The sequence below is a fragment of the Saccharomycopsis crataegensis genome (assembly GCF_037102585.1).
Source record: "Saccharomycopsis crataegensis DNA, jcf7180000000072, whole genome shotgun sequence".
In the NCBI taxonomy this organism is placed as follows: Eukaryota; Fungi; Ascomycota; class Saccharomycetes; order Ascoideales; family Saccharomycopsidaceae; genus Saccharomycopsis; species Saccharomycopsis crataegensis.
The window spans coordinates 2,319,827-2,333,516 of record NW_027043819.1 but is presented as its reverse complement, the minus strand read 5'-3'; the positions used below and the strand labels follow the sequence as shown (position 1 = coordinate 2,333,516).

Sequence of the window (13,690 nt, the reverse complement as noted above, 5' to 3'; positions counted from 1 at the left end):
AATATGTTATAGAGGCAAATATAAAATATTTTTCTCATGGAATATAAAACTCAAGGAAGTCAAAGAATAAAATTTTTGAAGGCTAAGGACGAGTACAATAGGGAAAATATGATAAATATAGACAGCACCCACCAATCGTCAACAAAATTAACCTCGTTAAACAGGTACTATACCCGTCCACGATGCACCCACTATGATAGTTGACATGGTTTGCTAGACAGAGTGATGCTTCATTTTAATACGCGTTAATATTGATATTCAGACGGACATGACCTTAATCTCTTCATAAATATATAACTCTCAATGATTAATGCACGTTGATAATATTGCAAAGCATTCATTCAAAAGCTTATCTCACAACATTAGAATTGAAATATTGTTCGCACAATAGCCTTTGAAATTTTCAATGGAGTTCATCAATGAATTTAATATCAGATTCATTACTATACCTTGCTTGAGCCAAACCAATTTTGCTTTCTTCTAGATCATAAACAACATATGCCAGCCTCAAAAAGACATCACCAAGAGTGAAAATATCGCTGCCGCTTCCAATGATCCCAATCAAACATTCATCCATACCATAAACTGGAGAATCTTTCGAGAGCGGATACAAAATCTCCTTGTAAGCAATGCTAATAGTCATATTCCCAAAAGTGAAATTAATTGGCTCTCCTTCAGAGCTGCAACTTGCGACATAACCACCAACCATTCTATTATATTTTCCATATAAACTACCGATCCCGGTGACAACTCTTTGCGGAGCATAAATTAAACTGGTACCGGAATCCAATAAAGCAGGATTGGGCTGGGACGGATCATCAGGATCACTATTGTATCTATAATTGCCTGAACCCACACTATCCAATTGAATATAAAAACCCGACTTCACATTTGGCGAGAAGGGATCGACAGGAATTTTCAAAATTTTTTGCATTCGTAATTGACCCAGAAACTTAGCTGTATCCACAGCTCCAAATAATATTGTTCCCGTCTTTGACTTCGAAGAGTCCAAATATAATGAGTATGAGGCTCTGGGTATATAACCTAGGGCTGCCAACTTGTACGGAAAATTATCATAAGTGAATGGTTTATCTAACCACGTACTAGTTTCTGAATCCTTTGGTCCAATTCCCAATATACCTTGCCCCACATTCTGGTTAGTTCCATACCCAAACTGCATATTTGGAATGTTGACATTACCTATTTGTAAATTGTCAGACATCCATTTACCACTGGCACCTGTTCTGTCACCATAAACAATGGAAAATGTTTCATTGAGGCTAGTAGCTGTTCTCGAGGCATTGGAATCAAATGTAGTGTAGTCAGTTGTGGTTCCTGGGGATGGAACCCAAAGATCTGATGAACCCGTATCAAGGGCCACTTTAATCTCTTGCTCCGGGGTACCAAGGGCCAAGGTGGCAATGTAGGCCGAATATTGGTTTTCAATTTTCATAATTACCTCGCTATAAGGGCCAACAGAATGTCTGTAGAAACCACTGTTCAAATCAACTCTTCGCTGAGATTCCACTAAAGCAAAATCAAGTTTCAATGGATCGAAATTTCTCTTTCTGCCAATTGTTCTTCCAACAGGAAATGCAAAGCTCGAGTTATAAAATAACAACAATATTGATAAAACGACTGGTATTGAGAGCATCTTTCGTTAACATTTATGGAGGCAAAAAAAAAAAGAATTGAGCTAATTTTATTATGCATGCCTGGTAACCGAATTATATGGGTAATCACAGCTTCACGGATAGCAAGGGTAGGCGGCAGTGATAAGAGGAATGTTAGCCAACAATGCCGTATCAATAGTACGGATTGATACTTCACATCTTGCCTGCCATTAATTTGCAAATTTATGAATCATGATGCTTTACAGACATTTTTGTAAGGAATGTCTCTTTTATAAGTTCATGAGGAGGAAGAAATGATAAAATTGAACATTCTGAGCTTTTTTTTTTTTTCTTTTTTTGGATTCTGAGCATTTATCTGTAACGCTCCATTATCAACGCTTTTGAATTGACAAGAAACAAACCATAACCAAAAAAAAGAAGAAAAGAAAAATGAGGAGGGATTTGTGCAATCAATTATCATTGCCTCTACTCTAAAAGGGAAGCAAATGTGATGTGATTCTTTGAAAAGTCTGGCACCCTTGGTTATGAGGCGAAGATGCCCACTGTCCTAAACAGAGCAAATAAATCACTTCAGAGAAAAATATAAAAAATTATACCGCGCCAACGTTGTTATTACTGACAGTGATTGTCATAAAAACATACAGTGTTTCATTAAAATGGGTTTATCGCCGGCTTTGTATTTGCCTAAAGTACGCTGAGATATTCAATGGGATCAATACTTAATAATTGATATATGAATTATGTATCCGAGCTTTTTTTTTTTACTAACATTTCATCTGTATTTAGTCCTTCCTTGGATTACCTTTATACATTGGCGTTGAGTTGGTTCTTGGGATAGCCATATTCAATAAGATGGCGGGGTTTTATGGTGTTCTCTCGCTTCTCACTGGCCATCCTATTGAGTTCACCCAATGGATATTTTATCTTTCTTCACTTTTAATCGTTCCGTTCTATGTGAATGGTCTCCAAAACGTTAAAAACCCAAATTTGGCCAGGTTTTCGCTCATAAGCTTGATATATTTCATCGATACTGTTTCAGGAATTGTGTTTATTTTGCACTTTGCCTATCAATGGTTTAGCACAAATGACACCTCAGTTGCGAAGATTCCAAATACACCAACAGAAACATCAACATCTGTTTTGACTGAACCAACTACAAAATCTAAGGTTGCATCCTCCTCTTCGGCTTCCCATGATTCTTCATATTCTTCTACTTCGGTCTCAAGGACTAAAATCCCAACCTCTTCTCCAACTGCTTCATCATCATTCGAAGAATCGAATTATGAAATTGAATCACCGGATGAGTCCGGTAGTGATAAGGATGTAGCAGTCTTTGAATTGGAAGAACCAAAAAAGAATTTTGACAGACTATTGAGACGCTCAATCGAGCTTGTGGGCACTAATATCATCTTAGCTCTCGTGAGTCGTGATACAGAATCTAAGCTTTCATCTCAATCTGCTTCAGAGACTTATGAACTCATGACCACAATTCTTACGTGCATTTTTGTGGTTGTTGCCAGGGTTTATTTTACTCTTGTTATTTTGTCATTTACTAGACTATTACTCAAATCAACGAAGTATGGGGTCAACAGTGATGATTTCAACAACAGAAAGATGGAAGGCCAGGATGAAAATCTGTCCAAATTCAAAAAGTTTTTGCAAAAGATTGAAAACAAATCAGTAGATATTATCGTGTGGTTGTTCAATGAGTGAATTAAACTTATAGCTTTGTTCTTTTTTTTTCTCATGCCAACTTTTATATTTTCTCATATCTATGAAAACTTACTTAGTAATTCCCTGCAATTATATCTATTAAATATAAATCCTCTATTAAATATAAAGAAATAAATAAACCAACTGAGCCCCAATACACACATGTAAAACCAGTGATGATTAGAAGCTGATGGACTAAGATAATAAGATAAAACTTCGGAGTAAATCATATGGAAAACGACAAAAAAAAAAGATAGATTAAAACTAAAAGAAAAATAAAAAGAAAAATAAAAAGAAAAATGAAATAGGAATTAGCATGAAAAATAATAGAATTATGGTATTAAAATATAACAATAGGATATAAGAATGCAAATAATTATGACAATAAATGAGATTGAAGCAGATGATTTTTTTGAAAATTGGCACATGCAATTTCCTCAGTCACTAATGTCCGAAATAAAAGTGACTTCGGTCCAAGCTAGGCCTTTTGCGGTTTCTGATTTGCCATCATCTTCAACTTCTAAAGTTAGCTCATTAGCAAATTGATAGATATATGGCTTAGTTCCAGAAACAGCACCTGCGATAGTTTTCACGAACCCGGGGATTTCTCCCATAACATCCACTCTTTCAACAAGAGTGCTCAAGTCACCCACACATTTGGCCACCACAACCTTGGCAGTTCCTTTCTCAACATCATCGTCAGTAGCGGTTGATTCGATACCCTTAAAATCGATCTCAACACGCTTTGGAACTGGCCAGCCAACTTCATCAACATCATTATCCAAATGGGAAATCTTGTTGTTGACTGAAACAGACAAAATTTTATCATTTTTCACAAGAATACCAACATTAACTTTTGTTTTAGCATAAGAGTTTGGTGTGGTGAATTCCATTTGAACAGCTGAGTAAGTTTCTGATTGAAAATTAAGGAAATTCCAGGCAGCAGCAGCATGATGGGGTTTCATACCTTGCATAGCAGCGACAAACATAGAATATCCATTGATTTCAATTTTCTTTTCCTTAGATTTCAATTCAATAGTACCAGTAACAGAGTTTCTAGGCCAGAAAGCATGCCTCATAGACCCCCAAGGGTTGGTCACATCTGTGCCGTACAAAGTAGTACCATCTTTACCAACAAGAACACCAGGAGCAATTTTTTTAACGGTCAAGTTGACAATGGATTCTTCGGTAACGGCGGACTTGAGAACATAAGTGTTGCCATCATCAACTAGTTCAATTGACAAATTTTTAGCATAAAAATTGGTACCCTTTATCACAAAGTCTTCCAAATTAGTAGAAGTCCATGTATTTAATTCATCATTCTCCTTGTTGTAAAGTCTAAAAGTAAATTGAGCAGTAGTATAAACAGAGCTGACCACGGAATGAATGATTTGAGCAAAACCCAAATTGCCAGATTTCAAATCAGTGAAGTAAAAAGTCTGGGTTTCAACGTTGGTGGTCAAAGGAGCAATCCATTTAAAATCATCGTTTGTAGTTAATCTCATTGGATTCTTGTTTTTAACAGAGTCGGTAATTGGGTGGATGGCGTCAGGGCCATATTCAGGCTCAGCCATACCTGTGACAGCTGATAGACTGTGTATAGATGTTAATATCAAAAAGCCCTCCAAGAAGAAAAAAAAAACATTCAAACACTTTCAGAGAATAGTCTAACTGCATGACTAAATAATCTTATACATACGTTCCTTGCGCCCACTTAAGCATGTTAACAATTGGCTTATTATTATAAAAATACGGAGAAAGTCGATGAATCCTTCTTTAGTGCGATGAGTTCAACTGGTATTGTGTATGCTACTGCTGGCTTTTTTTTTAAAAAAAAAAAAAATTTTATGGAAAGAGGCCGGATGATTATGAGTTAGTGCACCGTACCGGACTGTGAGCCGGGTAACCATATGCTGTTAAATGTTTGTGTCCCAGTTGGAAGGATCTTTCAATAATCTTATGCACACATGTATTTCAATCATCAGGTGTTATCAGAGTCCTGTATATCTTTTCGTGAACCGAATATATATACTAGAAAGCTGCATGTAAGGCAATGTCAATTCATGACTGAATGCTAAATAGTATCAAGAACAATTTCAAGCCACCATTTATACTTACAGGGATTCCAAGTATAAAGGCATAACTTCTAACTATCCTTCTTTGGTTGGCATGAAGCCTGTCGATACTTATGGTATATTCTGCTTTAATAATATATCTGTTTTCACATTTTGATGCGGTTCATTTTCACATGTGAACAATTTAATGTGCAACATTGATAGGAATTTGATTAGAAACTCTGCCAAGTCAAAGTAAAAATAGTCTGAATAATTTATACAGCGTCACCATTTCTATCTAGTAGCACGATGTTTATCAAGAGAAAAGTTCTAATAAGATTATTAAAAAAAGTGCATTAATCTTCAAATGTAATTAACTAATACAAATAGCTACACCATCGGCCGTATTACTTTAGCTTTTTACATTTTATATTCTATCAGCCTACCAGACTTTTCCTAAAATGATAGGTAGAGAATTCTTAGATCTGTGGACATAGAGCTTTCTACTAATTATCTATCATTTTCACAGCAAAAACCATATTGTAAATGAATTTAAAACAGCGCAGGGCACGTAAGAAGTCATACATGTAGCATTCTTTGTCTCTAAAAGATAGAATACTCTGCAATATTGAGCTATCAAAAAAGTTTCTAGTGTTATTTCAGCATATCACATAGATCACTAGGACCCAGAATAATATTGTCATAATAAGAGTTTCATAACGAGAGCAAAACGAAATCATTGATTGGATGTTGTGAAAAATATGACTTGGTGATTTAAACATCAATATACCCTCAGTTTTCAACAATTTTAACCAGCATGTATACCAGAAATACCTCCAGCTCATTCCAGCAATTTAGCAAAAATGAGAAAATGAAAAAAGCCAGCAACGTTAGAAACTTGTACGATAAATGATTTCAAATATTTCACTTCTGTCTGCACTATGGATCAAAATTATTGAAAGTTTTTCCAAATGTAGTTCAAATCAAATATATTCTATCAAAGCAAGCAACAGCGGAAGTGAGCAAAAAACATCAAAAATACTTTCTCATCTTGTGATAATATATTTTTGTACCCATTACTACAATACCTCTCTGTCTATTTCATTTGCTAAACTAGAATCCCATAATACTCACTTCTGCTAAATTTTTCGTGCAACATTTCCCACTGAACAATAAATCTGCTGGCGATAGGGTATAACAACCATCCGCTTGCACTTAAACGTGATACCCTAGCAAGACTTTCAACATAAATAATTACTGCGTTTTGGAATTTCACAAGAGATAGAAGATAAAATACATAGCACAATGGCACTGAAGTTCCTGGTCCATTACAAAGAATGGCGTGTGGAAAAGTATTCCGTGACCACATAATTTTGAAAGTTTGTACTATACACCCAATTGTTGTTATCGCTGAGGATATCAATGGTTGACCAACATTTCTTGCTCTTGGAAGAAAAATATAATCCACAACAAAATTACCAACACTCGTCATTGATGCTTCATGTTCAGAGATAATAACTTCTTCATTGCTTGAGAAATTTGAGTTTTCAAAATCTCTCGCCTTTTTGATCGATCCATTATCTCCTTCGGTGATGACTAATGTCAACCTTGAATATTCAGTGAAGTCCAAGCCATCAAGCAATCTAATCATTTCCCCTGTATGTCCCCCTGATCCAAGAAGTACCATTAAATGAGAAGCACCTCTATCATGCCTTAAACTGTAGAAAGGATTTGCTAAATTGGTGAACGGAAGACTAAATGATATGAAAATCAATCCTAGCAATAGCAGCAACAAAGAAAGACAACAAATGAAAACAATGGGCATTAATTAGTATCTAATAATGGGTTAGTTTAATGTTCAAACTGCAGCATTTATTAAAGATCTGTTATTAGTCTTCTGACAATTTTTTGGAGTATGTTCCCAAACTATGCGCACGCATGTTTTTTTTTTTTTTCTTACAGTGTTTTCATTTTTTATTCGTACCAACCACCGGAAATGTTCATACCAGTGGCAAAAAATAATTCATACCGACCCCCGGTATTTTTCGTACCACCGCAGCGGGATTTATTCAAACCATCTAAGAAAAATAGTTCATACTATTGCACTTCAATTATTCATACCAACAGTATATAAAATTCATATTAATTCCTTTCTTTTTTTATGTGACTGGCTCTATAAGCCTCTAAGCTACTCAGTTTAAACAAATTATACTCATTTTTTCCATAATTCTGTGCTACTTTCTATAAAACCGGATATCTATAATAATATCAATAATATCACGTGATTACGGTTTTCAAGAAATGGGAACGAATGTATGGTAGGAGCTGTTCTCCATTTAAGATGATGAATTCCCACTTTTGACATTCAATTCGGTCTTTATGTGATCACCAGATTACTTACAAAAAAAAGCATAAGATTTTACCATCAAAACTAAGTATGGACTTGAAAGCCAAGCTACTAACTGATGGGTATGTTGATGGCCTAGGTAATAGATTCTATGCTGAACCCAGTGAAATGACTTTAGAGTCTGAAATAGCACCAGTTGAAGCTTGCTTTAGTTACAGTGACTATAAGCATTTTGAAAAACCAGGTATCATGGATATCATGGAAATTGATCCTATTTTCGAAGAAGAAGAAAATGCCGAGATGGAAATTGAAATGAAAGAACGAAGATATAGAGGTTCGTACCGGTATTATAATCAAGCTGTCAAACAAAGATTTTGGCACTTGGTCATGGAAGAAGGTGTATCAGCTTACAAGGCTGCAAAATTAGAAGATATACCTTTGCAAACTGCTTACACATGGAAAAGAAAGTGGAACAAAATACTTGTCAATGAATTAAATGGTATCTCGAAGCCAATAAAGAAAAGAGGTCGTAAACCCCTTCTCACTGATGAACATAAGGAATTCCTTCAAAAATTGATAAAGGAAGATGCTACAGTGACTCTCGATTTTATGTTGGAGAGACTCAAGAAAGCCTTCACCAATGTAAGAGCCAAGGCTACAACAATCTATAACTTTGTAACCAAGGTCTGTAAGCTAAGTCTCAAACGTATTTCTAAATGGGCTTTGAGAAGAAGTCTGGAGGAATTGAAGAAACAGAGACTCGAGTGGGCAGAGAAGTATAAAGACAAGCTCGACTTTAGTCAAAACTGTATTTTCATCGACGAAGCAGGTTTCAATATCAGTATGCGGCGTGAGTATGGATGGTCTGCTGTGGGTGAAAAAGCAGTTCTTACTGTTCCCGTAACCAGAGGGCTTAATATTTCGTTCATTGGGGCAATTTCTGTCAAAGGTTGTATTGAATTAAAGGTCAGAACTCCAGTGGCTACATCCAATAAGAAGAGAAAACTTGATTCAGAAACGACCATTGACAAAGTGAGTAAAGGTACTACAGCTAATCACTTCTACAGTTTTGTAAAGTCAGTGATCCAGCAAATAGAAAATAACGAGGAGCTCAAAGGTATGAAATATTTGATCCTTGATAATGCTGCCATTCATAAACGACGTGATCTTCAGTTACTAGTGGCACTGAGTGGCTTGGAACTTGTGTTTTTACCTCCTTATTCTCCAGGGTTGAATGCTATAGAAGAATTCTGGTCAGTATGTAAGAGTAAAGTCAAAAGATCAAACTTGAGCAAGAAGGAGCAATTAACTCCAAGGGTGAAAGAAGCCACAGAAAATATTTCCCTTGATAGTTACAAGGGATTCTGCAGACATGCTTCTAGACATATTGATCTCTGTTTACAACAGCAGCTCTTTTGAAAACAAATACCAAAGATGAAGAAAAAAAATTAGAAAACAAAATACAGAAAACAAACCAAAAAAAAAAGTAAAAACTATAAAAAAAATTACATAAAGACGCAACAAAGCTCCAAAACAAATTAATGAAAATTTAAAATTTTAAGGAAGGACGAAACCACACCAAAATTTGGTTATGAGCCTTTGAAATGGTAAATGAGTATTGCAAAGGGGCTTTATTGGGTGTGCGGGTCCCCTGTAACATGTTTAATAATATCAAAGATAAAATATTAATGAAAGCATAAGAATTTTATGCATTTAGTATGAATTTTGTATTCTGTTGGTATGAATAATTAAAGTGCAATAGTATGAACTATTTTTCTTAGATGGTCTGAATAAATCCCGCTGCGGTGGTACGAAAAATACCGGGGGTCGGTATGAATTATTTTTTGCCACTGGTATGAACATTTCCGGTGGTTGGTACGAATAAAAAATGAAAACACTGTATTTTCAGATGACATTGACAGTATTGCTACTTGAGTGGAGCGTAAAAGATACAACGTTCGCGTCACAAAAATATGTATATCGCGAATAAATATACATGTATGGGGACTATACTATCAGTTTCCAGTAAAAGAACTTTTTTCAGCTTGCCACAATGGTTGAGACCCAAAAAAATTGTATATCCGGACCAAGAAATTGGGATCCATCAAACCACCAAAATATATCCCCAAGCGGTGAAATATGGCGACAGCGATTTGCATGATTACTTGCTTGCCAGTGGCAAAATTCCAATATTATTGAATTTCACTATGAGAGGAGATGATTACTGTAACAAAATTTCAAGACAATTATATGATTTATTGAATTATGACATTCAAAAGAAAGTGAATTTGGTAGATGTGGAATGCGATGAGCCAGGGAATACGGACTTGATGCTAACTTATGGGGTAAATATTTTTAGTTCAAATCTTCAGTCACAATTTCAATACTTAGCTACTAACATCTCTTTCTAGGTCAATGAAATACCAACAATAGTGGCCGTTCATAAACAGTTAATTGTTGATAAATACGAAATTCAAAACCGGGAACCAGTGGATAAAGATCACTTGAAACAGTGGATACATTCTATAGCAGTTGATTAGAGAGAACATTTTGGGTCACTTATCATATTTAGCACTTTATTGTAAATTATAGCTACTTTATAGAAAGCTTCTTTAAATATAGGTATATGTTCAGAGATTAGAGCTACCAATTGCAATACCAGTAAATTCAAAATGAAAGAGAGTATAAAAGCAATCAACCGAAAAAAAAAAAAGAATCACACTCATAATATATAGTATAAATGCCTGTAGGTTAATCTAGTAAGTAAACAGACAAGCTCATAAAGATAAAAAGAATGAAGAACAGAAACAGCAGCTCATCATGCTTAATAGCTATATATATATATTATTTTTTTGACGCCCTCTATATAGAAATTACCTCATATAGACATCACCTCCATTATATGGTGTGCTGGCAACAGTTCTTGAAAATGAAACACCGACCATAGTCTCGCCTTGATCATAGATATGTTGTTGTTGTTGTTGTTGTTGTTGTTGTTGTTGTTGTTGTTGTTGTTGTTGTTGTTGTTGTTGTTGTTGTTGTTGTTGTTGTTGTTGCTCATACTTTCTTCTCCAACGATTTACCGAATTCTCTGACTTTTTATGATTAGCGAATCCTTTCGCAACCATTGGTTCTACTTTCTTTTTCCTAGCTCTCCAATCATTCTCACGAACTTTGTCAGATGATGCCTTTATCCATTCTCTCCAATCTTCACTCAATACGACATGTAAATAATCAAAAATATCTATTATACTTTTGTACCACCAAATATCTCTCATATTAGATATCAAAGAATAAAAATAACTTAGAATCACCAAAATTCGAGGATCTTTATGATGTAACAAATAAAGAATATTATCGTTACATGATACACTGGTAGAAAAGCCAAAAAGGAAAGGCATAGGATCTTCATCCCCCACTTTCTCACGGACGTACGAGCGTTCAATGATCAAATCTAATAGATCGCGATAAACTTGTTCATAACGAAGCTTCTTTGTAACGTTACCATATTCATCTTTGGAGTAAACAACGTATGTTGGGAAATTACAACATTTTATCATATCAGACTGCGTACTCTTCTCAAAGTTAGATATCAAATTCGATTCATCAAACACATCTTCCTCAGTGGTATCATTATCGTAGTTGAAGTCATCATCACTAATTTCATATTCCTTTTCAATCTTTAAAACATTATATCTTATGTTTTCAGAGTTTTGATCGTCTCTAGGTTCCTCTTTGCCATCATCAGAGTCACAACATTCATCATCAGAATAAGCATTAAGAATACTCTGGATAGCAAGCTTACTAGTTTGCTTGATCTTATCATTCTTGTTGCCCGTGGCCTTACCATGAAGTGAGGCTGCATATCCCGCAGTGTGCCTCTTGTGCCACTTTTCTTTCAAAATCTTCAGATTAGATGATGCACCATTAGAAAGAATCTTTACCTTACCTTGTTGAACCTCAAAATCTTGCACGTTCAATATTCCATAAATATTTGCAGGTAAAATCGATTCCATTTTTTGCAAATCCTCATTTTTTGGTTTGAGAGTATAGTGCTGGATTATTTCCTTAGGGAACCGTTTCCATCCATACCCATCCTCAAGAGTACTGAGCATTATCACAGATTTGAGTGATTGATAAAATCTAAGATCGATAAGATCTACACCTGCAAGGCAAGCCATATGGAATGAAACCAGTGCACAAGTAACCATCAAAGCTTCAGCAGCAACTTCATCAAGAATTGCCTTCAAGTCACCATCAGTTAGCAAGGGTTGAAGGACCTCTAGACTTTTGTTTTTATGTATAATAGATACTTGAAATAAGAAATATTTGTCAATTTCTGGAAACTTTTGAAGAAAGTCATGGGCAACAAACTTTTCAGGTTTATTCTCATCAATGAATTCACAAGTGTGATAGATATGTAAAGCAGCAAGAGCAAGATATATATGACGCACAAACAGATGTTTTCGGCCAACATCATCGAATAGTTTGTGGATTGCTTGGATTTTAACTTCAGATTGATAAACTGCTTCACAGTAAGGTCCATAGAAATAATCACGTAAAGCAATCACAAAATCTGACATGAATCCATAATCTTGGAGCAAAGTGTCAAAATTTTTATTATCATTGATAATTCTTTTTTTCGATTTTGCACTAGGGAAAATTAAGGGATCTACATTTGGGGTGAAGAACGGTTTGGTCATTTTTGGTGGGATACATGGCATCGTCAGTGGCTTCATTTGTGATGAACACTCAGGCATGGACCTTTTGGTGGCATCGGTAAAAGTATTGGAGCAAGATGATTCAGAATTGGTATTAGCCTTAGGTAACGACGGTTGAGCCAACTCACTGGAATTTGAAACCTCATTTTCAAACAGAAAGAGGATCTCTGATTTTTCTGAGGGTATAATTTTTATGTTTCCGGGGGCTTTTGGAATTAGATCCATGGAGAAAGTAGACGTCATGTCTTTGAATTTCAATGCTTTTTGGTAACTTCTTTCTTTCTCAGACAAATAACGGCAGCTCAATTTTTTCTTTTCACAATTTGCACAGCTTGGATGTGATTCGTCACACTTGATACGCCTCTGTTTACATACAACACAACCATTTCTCGACTTTTTGTGAGTTTTTCTTTTATTTTTGACCGAGGAAGGTACTGAAGCCTTTTTGACTTTGCAGAAAGCTTCTGGGAAGGAGTCCATATTATAATATTTTAAGATTTTTAATTTATCATGAAGTAGTTCTTCCCCAAGCGGCTTTATTTGGATTATCAGCACTTCAGTTTGGTTTATTTAGGCTTTTGGGGTCTTGTTGATAATATTTCACTTTTGGGAATTGCTCTGATTGGGGTGGTCCCCTTGTAGTAATAATGGCAATAATGCAGTAAAAATAAAAATAAAAAAATAGTAGTAATACCAATAGTGATAATAGCACTATCACCAGCGCCAGTAATACTGACAATGCTAATAATATTTATGATAAATCTACGATAGTAATTACCGTTCCAAACATACGTGAAATTTTTAAGCACGATGCATCTTAATTAAATTAAATGTCACCCGGTCTTCCTATCATGTCATCGCTTTTATACTAGTCGTACTTGTGCACTTTTTGCTAACACCACCCCCAGAGTGCTGTTAGCCATAATACCATTACTTCTAACCCATATTTTCTTACATTCTATTTATTTTACTTAGTCTACTTTTATTATCTCTCTACCATTTTTAGAGAGACAACGCATTATTCAATTATTATATTTTGCTACGTTGTTAACTTTATTAAGTTATTGTTTGTATTAATCCAGAATTATCTTAAATCCGATCATCCGCCGCTACCACCGACCGGATGGATCTTACCCTACTACAAGCCATAATCGCGCGAAGTCGACAACATATTTCCGGTTTCAGTAATAAATCAAAGGTAAATGTATTAAATGAATAATA

General features: G+C 35.2%; 6 protein-coding genes across 6 annotated transcripts; 2 read left to right on the top strand and 4 right to left on the bottom strand. All coding sequences in view use genetic code 12, as the record gives it.

Moving 5' to 3' along the window:
- Positions 1-403: 403 nt before the first annotated feature.
- DASC09_008690 (pepsin-like aspartic protease) lies at positions 404-1,654 on the bottom strand (the record flags this gene model as incomplete). Its single annotated transcript, XM_064994472.1, has 1 exon — positions 404-1,654. One exon carries the CDS (start codon positions 1,652-1,654, stop codon positions 404-406), a length of 1,251 nt encoding a protein of 416 aa, XP_064850544.1.
- Positions 1,655-2,290: 636 nt separating this feature from the next.
- On the top strand, positions 2,291-3,347 carry KEI1 (Kei1p; the record flags this gene model as incomplete). The annotated part of the gene is made up of 2 exons (XM_064994471.1): positions 2,291-2,323; positions 2,421-3,347. 2 exons carry the CDS (start codon positions 2,291-2,293, stop codon positions 3,345-3,347), a joined length of 960 nt encoding a protein of 319 aa, XP_064850543.1.
- A 437-nt stretch (positions 3,348-3,784) lies between these two features.
- Positions 3,785-5,069, bottom strand: SVF1 (Svf1p; the record flags this gene model as incomplete). The annotated part of the gene is made up of 2 exons (XM_064994470.1): positions 3,785-4,940; positions 5,047-5,069. The coding sequence occupies 2 exons, from the start codon at positions 5,067-5,069 to the stop codon at positions 3,785-3,787; spliced, it is 1,179 nt and encodes a 392-aa protein (XP_064850542.1).
- Positions 5,070-6,509: 1,440 nt separating this feature from the next.
- Positions 6,510-7,088, bottom strand: ALG14 (N-acetylglucosaminyldiphosphodolichol N-acetylglucosaminyltransferase anchoring subunit ALG14; the record flags this gene model as incomplete). Its single annotated transcript, XM_064994469.1, has 1 exon — positions 6,510-7,088. One exon carries the CDS (start codon positions 7,086-7,088, stop codon positions 6,510-6,512), a length of 579 nt encoding a protein of 192 aa, XP_064850541.1.
- A 2,633-nt stretch (positions 7,089-9,721) lies between these two features.
- On the top strand, positions 9,722-10,288 carry DASC09_008650 (uncharacterized protein; the record flags this gene model as incomplete). The annotated part of the gene is made up of 2 exons (XM_064994468.1): positions 9,722-10,093; positions 10,160-10,288. The coding sequence occupies 2 exons, from the start codon at positions 9,722-9,724 to the stop codon at positions 10,286-10,288; spliced, it is 501 nt and encodes a 166-aa protein (XP_064850540.1).
- Positions 10,289-10,621: 333 nt separating this feature from the next.
- DASC09_008640 (Zn(II)2Cys6 transcription factor domain-containing protein) lies at positions 10,622-12,949 on the bottom strand (the record flags this gene model as incomplete). The annotated part of the gene is made up of 1 exon (XM_064994467.1): positions 10,622-12,949. One exon carries the CDS (start codon positions 12,947-12,949, stop codon positions 10,622-10,624), a length of 2,328 nt encoding a protein of 775 aa, XP_064850539.1.
- Positions 12,950-13,690: the final 741 nt, after the last annotated feature.